Source organism: Myotis brandtii, unplaced genomic scaffold (genome assembly GCF_000412655.1).
Source record: "Myotis brandtii unplaced genomic scaffold, ASM41265v1 scaffold589, whole genome shotgun sequence".
NCBI lineage: Eukaryota > Metazoa > Chordata > Mammalia > Chiroptera > Vespertilionidae > Myotis > Myotis brandtii.
This window is the reverse complement of record NW_005370220.1, coordinates 1,626,743-1,648,015: the sequence shown is the minus strand read 5'-3', so window position 1 is coordinate 1,648,015 and position 21,273 is coordinate 1,626,743. Positions and strand designations below refer to the sequence as shown.

At 50.5% G+C, this 21,273-nt stretch overlaps 1 protein-coding gene across 2 annotated transcripts in view; it reads right to left on the bottom strand.

Moving 5' to 3' along the window:
• Window positions 1-2,073: 2,073 nt before the first annotated feature.
• Window positions 2,074-21,273, bottom strand: part of CDK5RAP2 (CDK5 regulatory subunit associated protein 2) — a 157,074-nt gene continuing 137,874 nt past the window's right edge. For both annotated transcript variants that reach the window (XM_014550189.1, XM_014550190.1), the window contains exons 29-37: window positions 20,037-20,226; window positions 18,958-19,079; window positions 17,705-17,929; window positions 16,317-16,394; window positions 15,110-15,375; window positions 13,265-13,408; window positions 6,485-6,611; window positions 2,531-2,577; window positions 2,074-2,166 (exon numbers count right to left, since the gene is read on the bottom strand). In XM_014550189.1, the coding sequence (XP_014405675.1) occupies window positions 2,110-2,166; window positions 2,531-2,577; window positions 6,485-6,611; window positions 13,265-13,408; window positions 15,110-15,375; window positions 16,317-16,394; window positions 17,705-17,929; window positions 18,958-19,079; window positions 20,037-20,226 (1,256 nt within the window). In that variant the 3' untranslated portion in view covers window positions 2,074-2,109. The remainder of the gene's footprint in view (window positions 2,167-2,530; window positions 2,578-6,484; window positions 6,612-13,264; window positions 13,409-15,109; window positions 15,376-16,316; window positions 16,395-17,704; window positions 17,930-18,957; window positions 19,080-20,036; window positions 20,227-21,273) is intronic.

Genomic DNA, 21,273 nt, shown 5'->3' with positions numbered 1-21,273 from the left:
TTAACTCACCAGGGACAATGGAGCCTTTTCTAAAGTCCAAATTGTCCTTACTTGCAGTTTGCTCTTGGCCCCAATCCAGCCCAAACCGGGCTGCTCCTCCACCTCCCAGAGGGAGGGCCTCCACTAGCCCAAGGTTGGGAATAGTTTGCATGATTCTAGGGAGGAGAGGGGGAATACACTTTGCCTTGGATGACTGTGTTCCTGAAAGGCTGTGGGTGACTGAGGCGAGTGGCTGGCCGGACTCCCAGAGCCCCTCCTCCCCAGGGCCTCCTCTCAGGCAACCAGAAAAGTGTATCTGCCCTCATAACCCTTCCGCTCATGCCCTTGCCAATGACCAAGCCCAGCTCCCGGGCCTGTGCACTGACCACATGCCAGGCAATATACACACAATTGCCCCTGTACGTACATCTGAACCCGCGTCTGACCTCTAAGCCCCACCTGAGTTCTAACCTCTGTCCTGTCCGCCCCCCTCAACACTTACACACCTGCATTTGTGCTCACCAACCACTGGTAACTTAAAATAGTGCTTTGAAAGCGTCCTAGAGACCAAGCACTGAGAGACACTGAAAGAGGGTCATTACTTTTAGGAAAGGGCTCGGTTGGCTACTTCCAAATCTTGAGGCTCTCACACTGTGATCACACTGGGCAAAAGGGAGGTTGCCACTTACAGATGTAGAGACTGGTGACATGGCTGTGACTTGGGCTATGAGCCAGGCCTCCTGCTCCCTCCACAGAGCCACACGGAGCTGTCCCGGCCACAGATCAGAGCTCCCGCTAAGGAATCCAGTTGTGTGACTTCTTGGAAAAGGAGCTGCCACGTTACTTTATGCCTGAACCTGAGTTCTCACACGCTGGATGTACTAAGGTACACCTGTCCAAACACTTCTCATGAGAGCAGGTGACAGGAACCCAAGCAGAGAGGGTCCTTCCTGCTCACCCGCCCCGCCCCTCACCTGATGGGAAACAGGCAGAGAAGTGGGGGCCCAGGCCAGAATGAGGCCGGCTCCCCGACTCCCAGCCTGGCTCCTGCTCCCCCATTCCTGTGCCTGCAACTGATGCAATCACATCACCTCGTCACCGTCGTGTCCGGGGAGCTGCAGGGGCAGCAGCAGAGAGCACAGGAGGGATCACGCCCAGCTTCACCTCAAAGGTACGAGCCTTGGACAAGTCGCTCAGCTGTGCTGGGAAGACTGGCCCGATTCCTGACCGCCCGCCACTCCACCACCAGTGAGGTCATGGACTAAGGACGGTACTGAACTGAGTGAAGGAGCCAAAACATCGCTCGGCCACCCCACCGGGGGAGGGCTTTGGAAGGCACCGAGGTGGTGGGCAGGGCTTCGGGGCAGAAAAGCAGAGCGGCTGTTAGCACTGCTCAGGGCCAAATGCCAGTCTGGAGGCTCACCTGCCCCACCCTGTGTATGTCTCAGGGACATCACGAAGCTCAGGGCAAAGGTGGAGGACAATTTAACAGGAAGGCCAGTGACAGGGCTATAGCAGATGCAGCAGGCAGCGGGGTGGAAAGACCAGGGTCACTGGGGGACACTGCACTGCCAAGTCCCCACCACAACCTCCTGGTCAGTCCCAGTGGGAACGGCACCACCTCAGCGGGCTGCTCGAGGGCGTCTCTGTGCATCGCCGAGTCCATGCCAGGTGCAGGCACCAGGTGCAGGTGCCCCGGCCATGCCATGTGGCGTCATTCTTCTCTGGACACCTGGCTGGAATCGGCAGAGCATAGCAACATCTGAGGGCCACTCCCGAGACCCAGCCTGTCCCCCTTGGGTGTGCGGGACCTGGGCTTTGAGCTCCACACAGTCACCACATCACCAAGTTGAAACGAATCATTTCATATGAACCGTTACCCTGCAGGGCTGGCTGAGCACTAAGTGAATCGGGTGGCACAGGGCACAGGGCACAGGGACGCCCGGACGCCGAGGCCTGCACAGCATGGAAACCTTGCCTGACAACAACCCTTAAACCAACTTCAGGTCAGAAAACATTAAAAGGAAAAACAGATTTCCTTTGAGCAGACAGCTCTTTTCCTCGGTAAGTAGGAACCACGCCTGTGACAAGGAGACTGTGGGAACCGCAAGCTTTATTGTCTGCACGCTCTCAGGAGCCCGGCCTGCTGGGGCTGCACGGTCCTGGGTGGGCGCCCCCGGGCCTCAGCTGGAAGAGAGGAAAACAGGAGAAGCTTAGGAGCGAAGGAGGGTGTCCAAGGGAACAGAGTTAACGGGAACCCTGTGATGCTGAAACTACCAAATGACAACGCGATCGTATTTACAAACATTCACTCAAAAACTACTTCCCAAGCGCCCACTGTGCGCCAGGCACGAGGCACTGTCTCTCCCTGGTGAAAACCGCAGCCAGTTGGTAATCAGAGCCACTGAGGCCGTGGCAGATGAAAGGCAAGTTCTGTGCTCCTGTGTGTGGAGGGCACGTGCCCTGGTTCACCTTCGTTGTTCAGAGGTCACTGCCTGCCCTGCCCCGCCCGCCCACCTGGCTTTCCGCGGGAGGAGCTGCAGGGCGTTACCTCCAGGTTTCCTCGGGCCTTCCGAAGGACCTTGTGGGTGATGAGCACTGCGGAGAGAGCGGAGAACGGGAGGGTTAGGTTCAGGGAGGAGCCCTCTGAACCCCAAATAGTTCAGACAAGCCGGAGCGCCCAGGCCAGAGAGAGGTGTGAAGGTGATACCCCGGACCAAATAATCATCAGAGAGGGTGGACCAGACACCTGTTCAAGATACCGTGCTGAGCCACAACCTCACAGCGACACGAGAGGTGGAGCAGAGGTGCCACGCCTCGTTCCAGACAAATCCAAGGCTCCGAAAGGCCAGCTGATGCTCAGGTATGCCCAGGGCTCACCTCCACAGGCCCAGGAGGGGCCAGGGCAGGGCAGGGGGGCCTGCGCCTGACTAGCATCCTGCATACCCTGGCTTCTGGAAGGGGGTGTGCCCACTGAAGCAAGCCCATGTGTGAAGGCCAAGCCCAGGGTGGAGGGCAATTTTGTAGTCAAACGTGTACCAGCAGCACCGAGCAGGCTCCAATGACCAGGGAGGAAGAGCGCTGGCACTTTCTCTCCTGAGCTGCCCTGTAGCTGGCAGAGGAGCCCGACATGGTTCCCTGAGCAAGTCACGCTCTGCCAGGACAGGAGGGGTGGGTGGGACGGCTGCAGAGGTGCCCCCAGACCCGGCACTGAGCTGTGTATGGGCAGACTTCAGAGGTGCCCTCGCCCATCCCGGGCTCCAACCCAGGGAGTTCTACCCTGGGTCCAGGGGTGTGCTTTGGAATGGCCCAAATCCCTGGGAACTAAGTGTAAACCTTGACATGTGTGTGGACGGATGCATCTTTCTGGAGAGAGATCATACCTCTCCTGAGAGTCACCAACAAGTAAGTGTCACGGCCCTGGAGGTTAAAATAAGGTCGTGATGTTGAAGAACAAGACTCCCCGGGGACGAGCTAAGGCTCGCCGGGAAGGGACTCCCACATCTGAACAGCACTGCCCACCTCCCGGAGCGCGGAAATCTCGCCGCCATCAGAAGCCCAGGACAGAGCGGTAAGGGCGCGGCCCAAGTCCAGACTCGCAGTGTGAGGGCGGACTGGAGCCAGGCCTGTTACTCAGCGCAGGGCTCCTCCGCATCAGCAGAGGCTGGCAAGAAGACGCCAACCCCAGCGGTGTCTCGCTGGTGACAACTGTGACCTGGTGAATACACCAACCCTGAGCAGCAGGGACTCCTGTCTCAGAGGCTGGGAGGGAAGCAGGTGACTCCAGGTGACATGGCGAGGGAGTGGTGGGGTTCTGGGATCTCATGATGACCCCCCTCCTTCCTTTCCCCTGTAGACTCTGGGAGGAGATGTAGTACTCAGCATCCCGGCAGGGACCACCTTGGGCCTCGCTCCTCCAGTCGCCATACGGAGAAGGGGCAGGAGGGGAAACTTGCACACAGCCACTCACAGCCAGAAGCAGCCCTGCAGGGCTTGCAGGGTTTGAGCCACTTCCAAGGACCCGATTCGTCGGAATGAGATGCCGAGCCTGGCCAGGGGCAGCCACAGCCCAGGGCCTGCCACCAGCGGTGTGGACTCAGGCAAGCCCCTCCCCCGGCACTGAGCTGAGCCCCCGCTGTGCCAGGCCTTGGAGACAGAGATGGGGGACACCACCTTAGCATGGGAGCTGCCATGACACATTTAGGTTTTTCACACTATTAATGGTTCACCACCCCCATACATGGGATACAGTCCGACCTACTGGAAAGAGAGGCAGAGAACTAACGTTGGTTGAGCTTCTGCTCTATCCAGAAAGAGTATAAAGAAGTTTAGGCATTGTTACCGTCGATGCGATAGATGAGGAAACCGAAGCACTTTTACAAAGTTGTGTTTAGAACTTGGGCCATCTGGCCAGTCTGAGTCCTTTGGTGTAATTGTCTCCAATCAGAGATGATGAGTCTGAAGTTCAGAGAGTTAAAGCCACGTACCCCAGGTCACACAGGAGAGCGGAGACCTGGCCTGTGCTCACTAGTGATTCCAGGCACCGACCTTGGACGTGGGGGCTGGATCTGCCCTTTGGGTCTGCACGGTCACTCACCGTGCACCTACTGCCCACTTCCGAGATCCCCTTGCCTGCAGCAGGGCTGACCTGATGTGCCCTGTGACTGCTCAGGGCTGCCGAGGAGAGATGCCCATAGGGCGAGTTCCGACTGTGCCTGGACTTGGGGGCCGAACAGAAGCACCTCTTCCTGCCCCGCCCCCTTGCTGCTCCAGCAGGCCCACCTCAGACAAAATCACACTGGCACCGTCCCCCCAGGTCCCCTCCAGCACTCCTTTTCTCTACCAGTGACATGAACCCTGGGCCAGAACCTCACAGACACACACCACTACCAGGACTACTGCCTTAATCTTTCAAAGCCACCCCCTCTCCTCCATGGCCCTGTGCCAGCCCCATCAGGCCTCTCCACTGCCTGCCTGGGCGACTGCCACAGCCCCGGAAGAGGTGTCCCCACTTCCAGCCCCTCCATGCTCAGCCACGGACCTTCCCACACACAGCGAACCAGTCAGTCCCTGCTGCTCATTCTGAGTCCGGCCCACAAGGCCCTTTGTGACAAGACCCAACTGGTCCAGAGCCTTGAAGCCCCTCTCAGGCTGCCTGGGATGCAGGTCCCTCATTCTGCAGCTCATTTCTGTGTCTCCCCATTCAGGCAAAGCTCCACCTGGCAAGAACTGTCTCACTCACTGCTGTCCCCGAGCCTGGCACGGGGCATGGAGCAGGAACTGGTGCTGGCTAGCGACTAAGCAGCTCTCTCCTGCAGTTCAGTCTCACCGTCTGTTTTCAGAAAGCTCCCACGGGCTAAGGAGAACTCTTATGTGACGATAATCCATGTCCTGTGCTTCTCAGAAATGCCCCAGAAATGCTGGCCTTTGATAAGAGAGCGCACAGGCAGCGAGGACAGGAAAGTGCCATGGTCAGCAGTTCTACTAAGACAGGGCGGTGACAGGCAGACAGCCTGGCACACCGGAAGGAACTCGGGGGCTGCTCCCAATAACCTGAAGCTCCCAGGTGGGGGCTGGGGCTGACCTCACAAAGTGGTTTTACCTCTGTGACCTTGACCTTGTATCTGTCTCAAAAATTGGTTCTCAACCCCATCCCTGCCTCTGGATGCCCACTGCCCGGCACAAGCGTCCTTCTCGTCTGCCTGGCTCCTCCTCACCAGCCTGCCCTGCACACAGATGTGACAGGGCCATGCCCTGCTCTCAGTGTGAGACACCTGAGCCTGCCACCTAAGGCAGTGATGGCGAACCTTTTGAGCTCAGTGTGTCAGCATTTTGAAAAACCCTAACTTAACTCTGATGCCGTCATAGTAAAACAAAGACTTACATTTTTTATATTTATTTTATATATTTAAATGCCATTTAACAAAGAAAAATCAACCCAAAAAATGAGTTCGCGTGTCACCTCTGACACGCGTGTCATAGGTTCGCCATCACTGACCTAAGGCCTTTGGCAACACAGTCTTGGTCCCCCTGACCCCTCCTGCCTCAACTGGCCACTTACAGCTCTTAGTCCAGCAACATGATGTGCTGGTGGTTTCTCACATACAAAGCCTTCTTCTTTCCTCCCTGCCTTTGTCGACACGGTTCCATTTCCACCTGACCAATGCCTACTCCTCCCTGCAGACTCAGCTCCCAGGGCATGGTGGCACCCGCTCCACTCCCACCTTAGTGCTCCCTAGGACCCTGCACATGTCCCTATCAAAGCACATGCCACACACCGTCTCACAGTGAGGTGACTGTCCCTGGCACAGAGTGCCTCTCCACAAGTCTGTGGGGTGAATGCATTTGTCTGTGTGAGTCAGGAAGGATGAAATATGAAAGGAAACCCACAAATAGGAGGTGTGATGACAAACGGTCTGGCCTCCAAAGAGGGTGGTCCAGGGCTGGCTTTTTAGTCCCCAGAGGCAGGAAGTGGACATGGCGCCGGCCCCGACCGTTCACTTACACTGATCAAAGATGACTTTTTCCTGGTGCTTGCTCAGCTGCAAAAGCTTCATGGTGTGTTGCAACTTCTTTTCTTGATCAAATAATTTTTTGTTCAGTTTGGTGATCTCAGCCTTCATTTCTCCAGTCTAAAGAGGAGAGCCATTGGAAAAATGAACACAGGGTATCCAACATCATATCACATGGGCAGAGTTACAAAACCACATATAAAGATGCTCCACCTCACCTACAAAGGTATTCGATAAAAACTAGAAGCGCTTTTCTGTGGTCAGGTTGGCAAAAACAGGCCAAACCCAGCGAAGGTGAGGTGTGGGGAAGCATGCTGAGGGGCTGTGCCCAGGTGGAACAATGACCTGGCAAGATTTGCCAAATTATAAAACGTGCTTACCCCTCTGACCCAGCAATTCTACCCTTTGGCATTTACCCCCAAGGAGTAATATAAGCACAAGAAGATGCCTGTGTTCAGAGATGTTCATCTCAGCATTGTTCATAGGAAAAAACAAACTGATTGGTAGGGTCTAGATAATAAATCATGGTGCTCACACACAGTGGAATAATTCTGCAGCTATTAAAAATGATGTTGTAGAACTCTACTTATTGACATTGAAAGATGATAGTAATTAGTGACAAAGAGCCCAGAACAGCTATTGTATATTAGGCATTCCTGTTCCATAAAACCAATTACATACATCTACATTCACAGATGGGTACATCAAGACGTCTACAAAAATACTGGTGACATAGAAATGTCATCAAAATGTCAATAACGATTATCCCCGAGAAATGTGATTTGGAATGTTTTGTTTCATTTTAAAAATTTATCAGAATTGATTGACTTTTTAAACAAAAACTACAATGCTAATTTTTTAAAAATGTAATGCTTAAATCTTAAAAAGAGATATGAAAGTATTATTAAGAAAGCCTGACCCATTAGGGCACCTATCTGGATTTTTCAGAGGTGACGGGCCGTCCTCTGAAGGGGACAGGGCACACCACGCAGGCCCTTTAGCGAGCCTCCACCTGGCTCGTGCAGAGTGTTGCACACCCCCTTCCTCCTGAAACCCCGACTGTAAGGTGCCCGGGCACAGACCACTCTCCCCTACATCGAGACACCTCTGTCCCCAAGAGGGGAAACGCTGGGCTCTTAGCTTATAGAGTCACTTTAGTTCGTTCCCAACTTATTTATGGCAGTTTTACTGTAATCAGTTACAGCAGGTCCTCGAATAAGGTCGTTTTCATTCAACATCATTTCCTTATTACGTTGATGAGATGCCGCAGGCATTTAACCCTTGTTGTATCAATTAGTCCCTGGTAAAATGGATTTCCTTATATGTCATTTCGCTTAAAAGTCACAGAACCTATTGATGACGTTAAGCGAGGACTTACTGTGTGTGGTTTAATTAAGTGTTAAGTAACCCTGTGAAATATGTGTGTGAAAAGACCTGGTTGTATGAAAACTACTTCAGGAAAGAGTTGGTAAAGGCAACTCACTAAAAACCCATTTCTGGCAAATGAGGTGTGGGTGCATCAACTGTAAAAGTTGTGGGAGGAACATGGTCTAGATGAATTCTACATTCAAACTGCTTTTTTCATGTGTCTACATTTTTTCTTCATCTTAAAGAAACAGAAATTGGAAGTGACAGACATACATTATGGATGTAATTTATGAAAGAAAGGAAATGTAGAACTCGGAACAGCAGACCCATATTCAAAGGAAAGGCTCTGGCCCTACATCAAAAGAATGGCAAATGAACGTACATTTAACTGTTTTAAGTTAACCTAAAATGTTTAAGGTATGTATCATTTTTTGATTCCCTGCTTTAACCTACTTTTAAGATTAAACAACTGTGTCAGCTACAAGGACTTCAACTGGCCTTCCAAAACATTCTAATTTAAATATTAGCTTTTCTTTGATTCTCTTCCTCATGCTAAGAGCCCACAACGACCCGTGTTCTGGTCATGGCTTCAAGGGCCACACCTTTCAGGACAGTCATTCTATCCATATTCAGAGCCTCAGTTCCTCCCACGTCTGTAAAATAGGGAGGATCCCCACCCCATCCATCTAGAACCCATCCATCACACTGCAATAGAGAGCCGCATTGAGGCGCTGCCGGAAGACAGGAGGACTGCTTCACCCCTGCCTGGCCAGCCCCTTTCTCTTCCTAAAGTCAACTCAGGCATCACCTCCTCCAGGGAGCTTTCCCTGAGACTCTCCCCAGGAGTCTAGGCTGGTTTCTGCTCCTTTGAGTGCCCACCGTGCCTGGTGCTTCCCTTCACATTTTAATGCTTAGATCTTAGAAAGGGATATGAAAGTATTAGGAGAGTCTGACCCACTGGGGCACCATCCTGACTTTTCAGAGGTGAGGAGAGCAGGGACATTGTTTGCTTCCCCCCTGGACCAGCTCAATGAGGGCAGAACTCACTTCTTCCTAACTATCAGCGCCTGGCCCAGAGGAGGTGCTGTGAGACCATCCGCCAAGTGGGGGCTAATTTCACCTGCACTCTCAAACACTTGGTACATATTCTACCCAGCACTTAAAATACAGAATTCAGATAGTGCCTGCTGTTCCTCCCATCTAAAATCTTCATTTTTATAGGATAAATATACCTTGGTAAATAGCAGGGGTCCAAAGCCCAGCTCAGTCCCTTCCAGATGGTGATGGAGCAAGGGGGCTTCAGTCTTTACTTCCAGATAATGGAAATAATCCCTCACTTTCTAAAGTCTACTGCGAGGGATGAAGTGAGATGCCGAGTGTAGAGCAGAGAGCCTGCCACAGAGCAACCCTTCCCCAAGGCCACCAGGCTGAGCTGGGCGCCAACACCACACCCTCCTAGGGGGCCTCAGACTTACTCCTGAGCGCCCACCTGGCTGCGGGGGCCGGGATGGTTCTGTTGTGTCGTGTTTGCTTTCTTTTTCATGATGAAAATTCTCAAACATTGACAAAAGTAGAAAGAATAGGACAATGAAGCACCAACGTTCCCTCCCAGCTTCCGTCATTATCAAATCATGGCCAACACTGTGTCATCCCTGCCCATCTTCACCCTAAAGTTGTTTCTAAAATCAATCCTAGGAGCCGATCATATTTCATCCATAAAATATTTTAGTTTATACCTTTAGAAGAAAAAGATTCTTTAGAAAAACACAATATAATTACCACATCTAAAGCAGTGACAATAACTGCCTCCTATTACTAAATATGCCAGTAGACACACTTCCCTGATTGCATCATAATTTTATTTTTTGAATAACTGGTTTGATTCTAATTAAATTGGAATACAAATAAACACATTTTGCATTTTACTGATGTGTCTCTTAAATCTCTTTTACTCCAATGGTTCTCACAGCAACAGGACCTGTGAAAACAGAACGCGGGAGCCCACGCCCAGACTTTCTGATTCAGAGGCTCTGGGATGAGGCCCCCAAGTTTGCCTTTGCACCTAGTTTCCAGATGTGCTCATGCTGCTCAAGAACCCACACTTTACGAATCACCACAAACCTGCAACCTTCACTCCCCCTCCTCGTTTTTCCTAGGGTGAGAAGATGTTCTAAGCTCATCTTGCACATTTCCTGCCCCAGACCTAGACTCAAGCCCTTTCTCCAAGGACTCCTAGCTCCTAGCAGTAGGAAAGGTACTTAGAAACCACAATCTGGCACTAGAGGTGCTCGCTGGTTCTGTTTCAGACACTCTTAAAGCCTTTTAATTAGAGAGAACTATAGCAAATACACATGAGTCCATACTGATATTTCCAATTTAAATTAAGGATTGCAGGATTTTTACTTCTTTGATTTTTATTTTATTTAATCTCTTCCCTGACAGTAAAAAACTCAACATAGTTATTTGTTTTATCCTATAATAGAAATATAATAGTTTTATAACATCGATATCAATATTATTACTAATAACTTGATCAATGAGAACAGTTTAAAACTTTTTGCAGTTCTTTCCGTGCAGCCAAATTGCTGTTTTAGTCACTGAAGTGTTTCCTCTCTGTGTGGTTATGCCTTCAGTACTATAGACACTAAGGTTTGTTGGTTTCATCTTCCTATGAATTCTTAGAAACTGCTTTTTTATCATTTTGATTTACCTTTATTTATAATTATGTAAAGCATTTATACAGTTTCAAAGTCAGATTTACAAAACAAGTTCTATTCAGAGAAATGTACCTTCTATCCTGCCCATCCATCCTCTTCTTTCCCACCCCCTACAAGTAACCTGTTATTATTTATCCATTAAAAAATTTTTATAAATAAATATATGTATATATTTGTACCCCTCCTCACAACTTTCTTAGACAAACTGAAATATATGATCACACTTTCCAGAGTAGTCCTGGAACTGCAGGGGATGATGTATTAAATGCAAAAGGCAAATTAATGACACTCAGAGAAAACACCAGGTAGTAAAAAGCCATTGGGGTTGCTGGTGACAACTTGGAAATCTGATTTACACACATTTCACACCAAGAAAAAGGCACTGTACGAAACATGAACAGGGACAGAAAAGTGGCTGGAGGCAATTTAACACCACACAGGGGGTCTGCGTACACCAGCAACCATATTGGAACATCTCCAAGGTCCTTTTTGTGGTTCTAAAATTCTATGATGCTAAAGTGAGCATCATCAATTCCCGGAGAAAGACTCGGAAAGATGGGGCGAATCATCACAAGCGCTGATCAGTCCCTAGACTGATTTGCTAGTGGGGAGATCAATGTGAGCATAGTTTATCTTCACACACGCGCGGAACAAGGACTGCATTCTATTTCACAGGCATTACCATGTACTGAGGACAAAAATGTTGCATTGAGAGTAAGCTGTTTAGTTCAGACACGTTATGCTCTAAAAATCATATGGGCAAATACTAGTTTGATAGTATGAGAGAAAATTATTCATTCATTTAAAAATATGAACAACTTAGACTTTGTCCCTTGTGGAAAATAGCAGGAGGCAGTCATTAAACAAATGAATATGTAATTATAATTTGTGATAAGGGCTATAATGAAACAAAAGCTATGCTGAGTGAACAGGGAGCCCTTTCTGACCTTGACGTAACATTTAAGCGGAGATGGGAGAGGTGAGGAGCCAGCAGCTGGGAGGGAGGCAGGGTTAGGAGGCAGAGCATCTGTGTCTAAGCCTCAGAGGGAAGAGAGCACAATGGGTTAGAAGAAAAGGAAAGGTCAAAGGGGGCCTGGAACCCAATGGGCCTTCTTCCCTCCAACATTCCATCTTCCACTCGGGCCCCACCAGCTACAAGAGGGCAAAGCAGGATTTCCTGCACCAGGACTGGTTCCGTATTTCCCACACTCAGTGCACCCAAACTTCCCCCCAGGGTCCCAAGAGGGAAGTCTTAGGACAGGCTCCACAGACCCTTCAAGCAGAGAGCTGCTTCACCGCCACTTCTGACAGACCCGAGAGCCATCAAAGGGGCTTAATGAGACGCATATTGACAGAGATTGCAAAATTCCTTTCTGCCTTCCTGCTGCCTTCAGCAAGAATGTATAGGTTAGACAAGTACAGGGGGACACATCTATCAGGCCACCAGGCAGAGTTCTAATGCCTCCTCAACCTGCGCGCCCCTGCTTCCAGGAGGTTTCTCTGGTCAGCAGAGTGGGCGCTCACCTGTCGCAACACGTTTCCCACAGACAAAACCCTGTGACCACTTCTGCCCACCTGACTCCTGAGTAGTGCCCATGAGACATGAGATGAGGATGGGCGTGGGATCAACAGTTCTTAATTTAGTCACATTCAAGTGTCTATAAAGTTGAGCTTTTAAGGGAAGTTTCAATGGTTTCATAGTAAACTAGAGGCCCAGTGCACAAAACCACGTGACACGCTGCGCTGTGAGACCCATCAATGCACCTCCTGGTGACCGGTCGTTTGGTCATTATAGCGTTACGGCCACTGGCCTTTTATAATATAGATGATTTTCACTGATTGAAAAAAGCAGTTCCTAAATCAGTGGTTTTCAACCTTCCTAATGCCGCGACCCTTTAATACAGTTCCTCATGTTGTGGTGACCCCCAACCATAAAATTATTTTCGTTGCTACTTCATAACTGTAATTTTGCTACTGTTATGAATTGTAATGTAAATATCTGATATGCAGGATGTATTTTCATTGTTACAAATTAAACATAATTAAAGCATAGTGATTAATCACAAAAACAATATGTAATTATATATGTGTTTTCCGATGGTCTTAGGCGACCCCTGTGAAAGGGTCGTTCAACCCCCAAAGGGATCGTGACCCACAGGTTGAGAACTGCTGTCCTAAATGGTTAAAACAGACTTGAATACGGCCAACTTAATACAATACTGAAAACTAACAAAGGCACCAGCCGGCCCAGAAGAAGGTGTCTGAACTGAAAGACTCTTAGAAGAAGGGAAGGAGGTGGGCCACGGGACAAGCTGGGACCTACAGCCCATAAAACAAGTTCATCCTTTGGATTCAGACACTTGTGCTTTCAAACCAGCTCTGTAATCTTGAGTATGGGCCTCATTCCCCGAGCCTCAGTTTCCTCACGTGTAGGATGCAAACAGCATCTCCCTCAACAAAGATGTCCTGGGAGTGAGGACAGGGCCGGGTTAGGGCAGCAGGGTGGTGGTGGATGAGGAACACACTGGGAACACCAGCTCAGTGCCTGGCACAATGCCTTCCCGCCCTCTGACAGTCCCCACACTGAGCGCCCAACTGCTGTGAGCCAGGTCCTGGCGGGACCTGCTGGAGACCAGGACACACCTGTAGTGGCACCCCTGAGCCTCTGCATCCTGTGTCACCACCCACCTGTTCACAGTGGAGTGTGCACTGGCCATCCGTGGGGAGTGAGACTCTCCAGAGAAGCGTCAGTAACCTCGCGGCCTCTTCCAGGATCAGCTTGGCTCTGCTCACGCTGGTGACAAACCTGCTCAGAGGCGCCGGGTGGAGACCCTGCATGGGGGGGATGAGAAGGTTGTTACATGCAGCCTTGAAAAAGATTATGGACAAGCCAGCTTTAATGGACGGCATAAATCTCCAGACCGCAGGGCTCACGCTCCACATGCTGAGCAAGAGCCTGGTGCCAGACGACACCAATTTATTGTTCTTAAAGACGGGTGAATTATAGATTATGAGAGAATTCGGTGGTGAATTTAGCCCAATCAATAACCATGATTAATAACCACCTGCATTAACTATATTTACTATGCCAAGAAGAGGGTGCATGGTCGGACCACTCTCACTGCCTCTCGGGAAGGCAAATGACGCCAACAGCACGTAATGCAACACGAACACTCCTGCCTCAGCCACCCGCTGAACGGCTCTGCTTGCTGCCAGTGCACAGTCTCTCACCCTCTCTGCTGGCAGAAGCAAACTCAAACTGGGGGATGACGAGGGCATGGGAAAGCAAAGAACATGAATCAGGAGGGGAAAACAAAATAAATTTAAAAGCAGAAATTGAAAGGGCATTGTCTTCACTATCAAATAAATGTAAAATAAAACACCACACTCCCCTTTTAGCTATCAGATTGGCAAAAAAAGGACACAAACTTATAAATAAAAACACTCAGTGCAGACAAAGGTGCAGTGAGATAGCAATATTTTTGGAAAGTGATGTAGCAAGAGATATCACAAGAGTTCACAGCCTTCGAACAGGTAATTCCACGTTGGGAAGTTCATCCCTAAGGAACCAGTCAAAGACATGACCAGAGACCTATTTATAAGGCTCATCACAGCTGAGATACCCATCAGCCAGCTGTAAGAGTAAATCAATGGTGGTACACCCACAGGTTAGCTTATTTTTCAGCCATTAAAAGTCACGTTCTAGAAATTACACTGAATGAGATAGGAAAAATGTTAGTATAATGTGAACTGAAAGTCAAAATACGAAATTCATATGTGCTGGAGTCAGTTTAATTAAGCTTTATGAAAGAACTAAAAGTATATTTATCAAAATTTCAAGTGTTAAGCACCATGTGGTATTTTTATGTTTCCCTTTTATGCTTTTCTAGTTTCTAATTTTTTTACAAAATTTATAATCAGAAAAGAATAACCTTATTAAGATTGATTAATTCATTCAACAAATATTTGCCACGCAGCTATGCCATGCCAGGCCCTGAGCTAGGAAGTGGGTAACAGTGTTGGGCAAAGCAGACACTACCCGCTCTCCTGGAGCTCATTATCTAGTGAAACGTAAGACACGAAGCTGACTTTTACAATATGGTAGTAAAACAAAACGAAACTAAAAGGCAAAAAGGTATCAGAAAGCAGGGGGCTCCAATGTCCGCAGTAAGGACCTGAGAAGAAGGACTAGAAATGTGACCCACGGAAGCTGGGTCCAGTCTGGGAGGACTGAAGGACGGGAGGATGGCCGGAAGACTGGACAGACAGAAGCAGTCCTAGGGCAGGTCCCAGTAAGCGATGGCAATAATGCAGGGCACCAGCCTCGACAAGTGTCCCTCCCACAGAAAACAACAGAAGCCCCCAAGGGGACCTGACCTCTCAGCTCGCGTGGTTACACTTCCAGGTTCCTCGACCCAGGGCCTCAGTGAGGTCACGTGTGCCCCTTGCCTTCCAGCGCCCTCAGCCGACACGTCCATGCCTGCCCCTCCTGAGCATCAGTCTCCCTCCCAGCTCTGTCACAGGTCAGGTTACCTTTGTTTCCAGCTCTCGACTTGCGGGGCTGGGTGCCTCCTGGATCTGAATGTCCATCTCGGCAAGGATCTTCTGGCCCTGGCCAACCTGTGTGCACAGGGCCTCGTAGTCCTCAATCAGGCCCAGGATGTGGCTGCCACTCTTGCTGGCCCACAAGTGGTGGCCCGGGACCAGGCGAGACATACTCAAGGCGCTGGTGGCCGAGCTGCCACTGTCACAGGAGAGGGAGTCCATGTCATTTCTAGAGAGTGGAGGACTCTCTGATGCTACAGAAGGAGAGGGAAGATGTCAGATCTATTGGGGGCAGCACCCTGCGTTCCATGAGCTGCATTCAACCAGCTAGGGGGGCTGAGAGCGGCCCTCAGTCTGTACATTACCCCACACCGGGCTTATTCATCTTGTGGGAGAAGCTCAATTCCATTCAACCAACACTTAGCAGGTCAGGCACCCACTCTGCAGAAGACCCCGATTCACACAGACGAGTCAAGCCAGTGCCTGCACTCCAGGAGCCCATGGTCTAATCAGAACAGACACATGGGAGGTGGAAAAGCACAACGACGAAGAGCCAGGGCTCAGAGTTAGAAATTCTGGCTGGGACACCAGTGAAGTTTGCATTCGTGGTGAGTGGCAGAGAGTGGGACAAGGGCGGCCTGGAAAAGGAGGAAAGTGGGAGCGTGTCTGCAGGAATGTGACCCTCTGTATGAGAGCATGAGAGCAGAGGGATAAGGCCGGACAGAGCCCACTGAGTCTGGCTGCTCCAGGACGTTGAAATCCACTCGAGGTGTCCCACACTAATCAAGAGACCCAATGCTGTCACTGAGGTTGGTAATACCAAGGCACCAATTAACTGGCTTGGAGAAGATCACCGGCTAGAGATGCTGACAACACGAAACCTGCCAAACACCCTCTTAAGCTAAGACCAGGGACATCCTTTTCTTCAATTTAAAAAGTCCTGCTCTTGCCGGTTTGGGTCCCAGGTTCAAATCCGGTCAGGAGCACATGCTGGGGTTGTGAGCTCGATCCCCAGTAGGGGGTGTGCAGGAGGCAGCCGATCAATGATTTCCTCTCATCATTGTTTCTATCTCTTCTCCCTCTCCCTTCCTCTCTGAAATTAATAAAAATACTAAAAAATAAAATAAAATAAAAAGTAAAAAGTCCACTGGCAAATCCGACCCTGCTGTAGTCAACCCAGATGTCGGCTTTGTACCTGATCTCGGGGGCACAGGCGGGGCGGAGTCACGCAGATCACAGGAATTATCGATTGCCACAGGACATCTGTCGCCATCTACAAAATGCAAAATAAGAGAAGGAAAATGAGCTGTTAAATGTTTTGTCTCACAGACAGAACTGAAGGAGAATATGGTGAAGTATCGGACACACAAGCATTCCTTCATAAGCTCACTGGCTCTCTCCTGCCAAGCCCTGTGCAGACACCGGACAAGAGTGAGCAGGCTGCCCCGGCCGGTGGTTCAGGTGGTTGCAGCATCATCCTGTACACCAAAAGGTTGCAGGTTTGATTCCCAGTCAGGGCACGTTCAAGGGCAACCGATCTCTCTCTCTCTCTCTCTCTCTCTCTCTCTCCTTCTTTCTCTCTTTCCTTCTCTCTCTTTCCTGCCCCCCTCCCTCCCATTCCTCTCTCTAAATCAATTAGAGAAACATATCCTCAGGTGAGGATTAAATAATAAAAATAATAAGTAAGTAAAAAGAATGAGCAGACTCAGTCCCCTCCCTGGAAGGACCTTCTTGTCCAGACAAGGAAACAGGCCATTTCCCTTGGGGTGCTCAGGGCTAAGGGAGGGAAGCCCCGGGAGCTGTGGGAGCTCAGGGAGGGGCGCTAACCCCGAGGAGAAAAAGAAATGCAGGCAGAGGAAGGAGCAGATGCAGAGGCACAAAGGAGTGAGCCATCTCTACACGCCCAGGGAGACGGCCGCAGTTCAAATGGCTGAGCCCAGGGAGCCAGGCCAGAATTGTGAGGACGTGGGACCCACTCCAGGGAGTGAGGCAGGGCAGTGTGCAGCGAGATCTGCACTTTGGACTGGAGGAGTGAGCCTGGAGGCTGCCGCAGTAACTCAAGCAAGAGAGAAGAGTGACCCAAATAAGGATTTGGGAGGTGACGCATTTCTGAAACAATGTAAGGAGGCAAAATCAATCAGATGCTATACAAGATGATCTGCAACACAAGCAAATGCAACGCAGAACCAGTTTTCAAACCTATTAGGATGCCCGTCAGGTCGTGAAAAGCATTGACAGTCAGGATAAGAGGCTTAAATTCTCTTTTAAAGGCAATAAGGAGGACTAAAAAGGATGTTCAGCAGTGGAGGGACGTGGGCAGGACTAGATGGATGGGAGGCAATGAGGGCGGCTGGCAGCCCAAACCCCACTCCCTGAGAACCAGGAGGCTCCAGACAGAGCTTACACTATTTTGCCAAAGGTGGCAGCTAATTAGTGGTCAGGTCCCCTGGCTCCCAGGGTAGAGCATGTCTGCTGTCAATGGAAAGACACCTCTGTGAGCAAGGGCAGCATCAGGGGCGTGCGTGTCCTACACAGACACACAGGGCTGCCTTCTCTAACAGGGAGGAGAGGCGGGAGCAGTACCGTGTTTGTCTGGTGGAAGGGGCTGCTCAGGCGCGGGCAGGGTTTGGAGTGCCTTCCTCCCGCCCTGCCCCAGCTGCTCCTCGAGCCTGCCCTGCAGCGTGCTGTTGGTATCGATGCTCCTTTCCAGCTGTGCCCGCAGAGCCTGGATCTCGGTGAGGAGGTCATGCAGGTCACCGAGCGGGTCCTGCCCCTTCCAGCCTTCTCCCGACATCTCTCCTCTGGACTCTGAAACATGTGCAGGAGAAGCCTCAACACCTTCTTCCACCAAAGGGTCAGCCATCAAAAGCGCTCGAGTTTTAAACCCGCCACCATCACCCTCCCCTTCCTAAGAACCTAGTACAATTTAAAATAACAACTTGACTTTAAAAACAAAAATATTGGCAGGCCTAATTGCTGCTATTCCACAGGCTAAATAAGAGCTGGAAATTAATTTTCACTTCTGGCCATAAAAGCATAGCAAATTGCACACCAAACCCCGAAATTATGTCTAGTAGTAATAAAATCTATTTGGGTGAAATTATAGAATGAAAGGGGCTGATTTTAAGAGCCACAGTATATTTAAAAAGGCACAACAGCAAGAATAAGAAAAGCAACTTGAAGAGAAAATAAAAGCTGTGACCCTTTTCTAGATAAATTTTCAATAGGGAGAAACCATCTGGAAAATTAGTTTTAAAAAAACCCCACCACACCTCAAAATTGATTCTAAAACATCTGAGTTTACAGTCGAGTCGCTCTGATCTGGAGTCTCTCTCAGGATATAGAGAGGACCAGGGCCAACGACCACCTCTGGAGCAATGGCCACTGTGGAGTGGGTGCTCCATAAATACTCGCTGAATGAATGGGCAAAAAGGAAACACATAGTAGCAAGAAAATTGTAGTAAAAACCGTATCTTGAGTGCCTACTATGTGCTACATACTGTGTTAGGGTGCATTTAATAAATGACCTCATATAATGTTCTCAACAACTCTACAGAACAGGTATCAGTGAGCACGCTTTACAGAGGAAGAAACAGGCCCCAAGGGGTGAGACACACTGCCGAGAGCCACAGAGCGGGGAGCAAGGCGGTGAAAATCCACACGTCAGCAGCCTGACTCCTGAGCCTCCGTCCTTCCGTGAGTCCTGCGGCTTCTTCAGAGGAAGAGTGGGCCAGAGAGCTTGCTTTGAAATACACCTACCATCCAGGTGAGCTCGGGTGTGATGACAGCCCAAGACACAGAGCCCAAGCCGAGAAAGCCCGGACCAGCGCCCGTACCTCTGGGAATCCCGTGCTGCGCATCCAGCTTCTCATACACCTTCAGCTCCACTCGCAGGGACTGCAGCAGCCTATTGTTCTGTGAGAGCAGCTCCTGCCTCCATTTCAACCTCTCCTGCACCCTGCGAAGGCCCAGCACCAGGGAGGAGAGGTTATTCTAACTTAGAGTGACTCAGCTGGACCCCACAGGCAGCCAAGTCCACCCTCAGCTGGGAGAGAGTGGACCAGAGTGACAAGCGTGGTTCAGAATTGCAGTCACAGCCCAGCCTTTTCCATACATTATCTCACGTAATCTTCACAGACACAGAAAGGAACCTGCTATCTAATCCTCCACTCAGACATGAGGAAGTGAAGCCCAGGGGGCACAGCCCGGAGAGGAGCCAGGATGGAAAAGACCAATTCCCACCCCGGGTGACCCAGGGTGACGTCAGTCACTCCACAAGAACAAGGCACTCACGCTGCCGACAGGAGAGACTGGAAACATGGGGACAAGACAGAGTCCAAGGGGAAACGGCAAAGAGCAGTTGGCACATCCCTTTAAAATCTAAGTCAGACTCATGCGGCCCCTCTACTCAGAATCTCCCCAGCTTCCTGTCACTCAGAGTAAAAACCAAAGTCTTGACCACGTGACGAGGTCCTATGTGATCCAGCCTCTAGCCACCTCTGCCCTCCCCCGTACCACAGCCTCTCTCCTCAGCTGCACTGCCTCCCTGCTCTGCCCAGCAGGGGCCAAGGATGCCCTGCCTCCGCCCATACCCTTCCCTCCGCCCGTACCCTTCCCTCCCACAGTGATCTTCCACCAGATATCCGCAGAGTTCACACCTCACTGCCCGAATGGCACCTTGGCAGAGGCTTCCCTGACCCGCCCTGCCACAATCAGCCCCCAGGGCCCATCCTGCTTACTGCGAAGCCCTCTCTCCATATGTTGTATTCCCACGTGACGTATTACGTGTTTGGGTGTTTACTGTCATACTGTCTGCAGTCCCTGTGCACTAGGGCAGGGGCTGGCATGCCCTGTCCGTGGCCACTGCCCAGTACCCGACGCCCGCACAGCCGCCAGGCCGGGGGTGCCTGACTACCTGCTGAGCTCGCTGCGGCTGGCACAGAGCTCCTGGCGCAGCTGCTGGTTGTGCTGCTCCCTCTGGCCCGCCTCCTGCTGCAGCCTTTCCTTCTCCCCCTTCACACAGGCAAGCTCCCGCTGGAGCCGCTCAAGGTTCGCAGTCTTCCTGGAGAGGGACTCTCGTAATTTTTCATTCTCCTTCTGTTTATCTGCAAACAAAATGCGCCACTGAGAAGAGACCCCATTTGTTTTTTCCAACCTTATTACGCAAATACGGCACTTGAGTTCGAGCACTCCAAGAATACAAAAGAGAATGAGATTTAATCTGGCATTTATGATTCTGGCACTCCAATTATCTTATGCATTGTGGGCAGATAAATCTGTCAACACCACGGCTGCAGATTAAACGTCACTGGGATGAAATGGGCCTGTTTAATTTTCTATTAAATAATGGTCTGTGCAAACCTAGTGACTTTGCCTTCACAGAGCAAACAGTGAGTAGAAATTAGACAGAGGCAAGAAACAGGCCCCAAATCCTGGCCCTGGGTGTTGGAAAAGTATGCAAGCCTCCCACCAGGCCAGCGGGGCTGTGCAGATGGCGGCCTGGGATCCATCCACTCCTCAGCCCTGAGGACAGCCCTCTCCTGAGGAGGAAGACACACCTTGGGCCCAGCGGCAGTGCTCTTTCTGCTCACTGGCTCCACAGCCTTGAGTGAGCTTCTTCCTTTCTCTGTGCCTCGGTTTCCTCCATGTACCAGTGTGAGGATTACCCGGGGACTGCACGCACAGGGCTTCCCCAGCGCTCCACAGTGCAGGCTGCTGGCAGTGCTGTACCAGCCATCTGCAGGCATCACATTAAGATCTTCACATGTATCATGTTATGTACTCTTCACAGCAAACCTCCAAGGAAGGTACTAGCATTCTCCCCTTTCCCAGACAGGAAAATAAGGAGCAAAGAGGTTAAGACTTTCCCAAGATCACACAGTCAGTAAGTGGCAGAGCCAAGACTCAGACCCGGGTTTTCTGATTCCACTCTTAACTATGACACGTGTCTCCAGCAAGTGTGCTCCTGCCCCCAACCCCGGCCACACTCAGCCTCGTGTAATTCCCGAGTGGTCTGTACTCGCCCCATCTCTAACCGCTAGGCCTGTGTCCGCTCTCCTTGTTCTATTGAAAAGGCCCTGCTCCTTTGCCGAAACCGGTTTGGCTCAGTGGATAGAGCGTCGGCCTGTGGACTGAAGGGTCCCAGGTTCAAT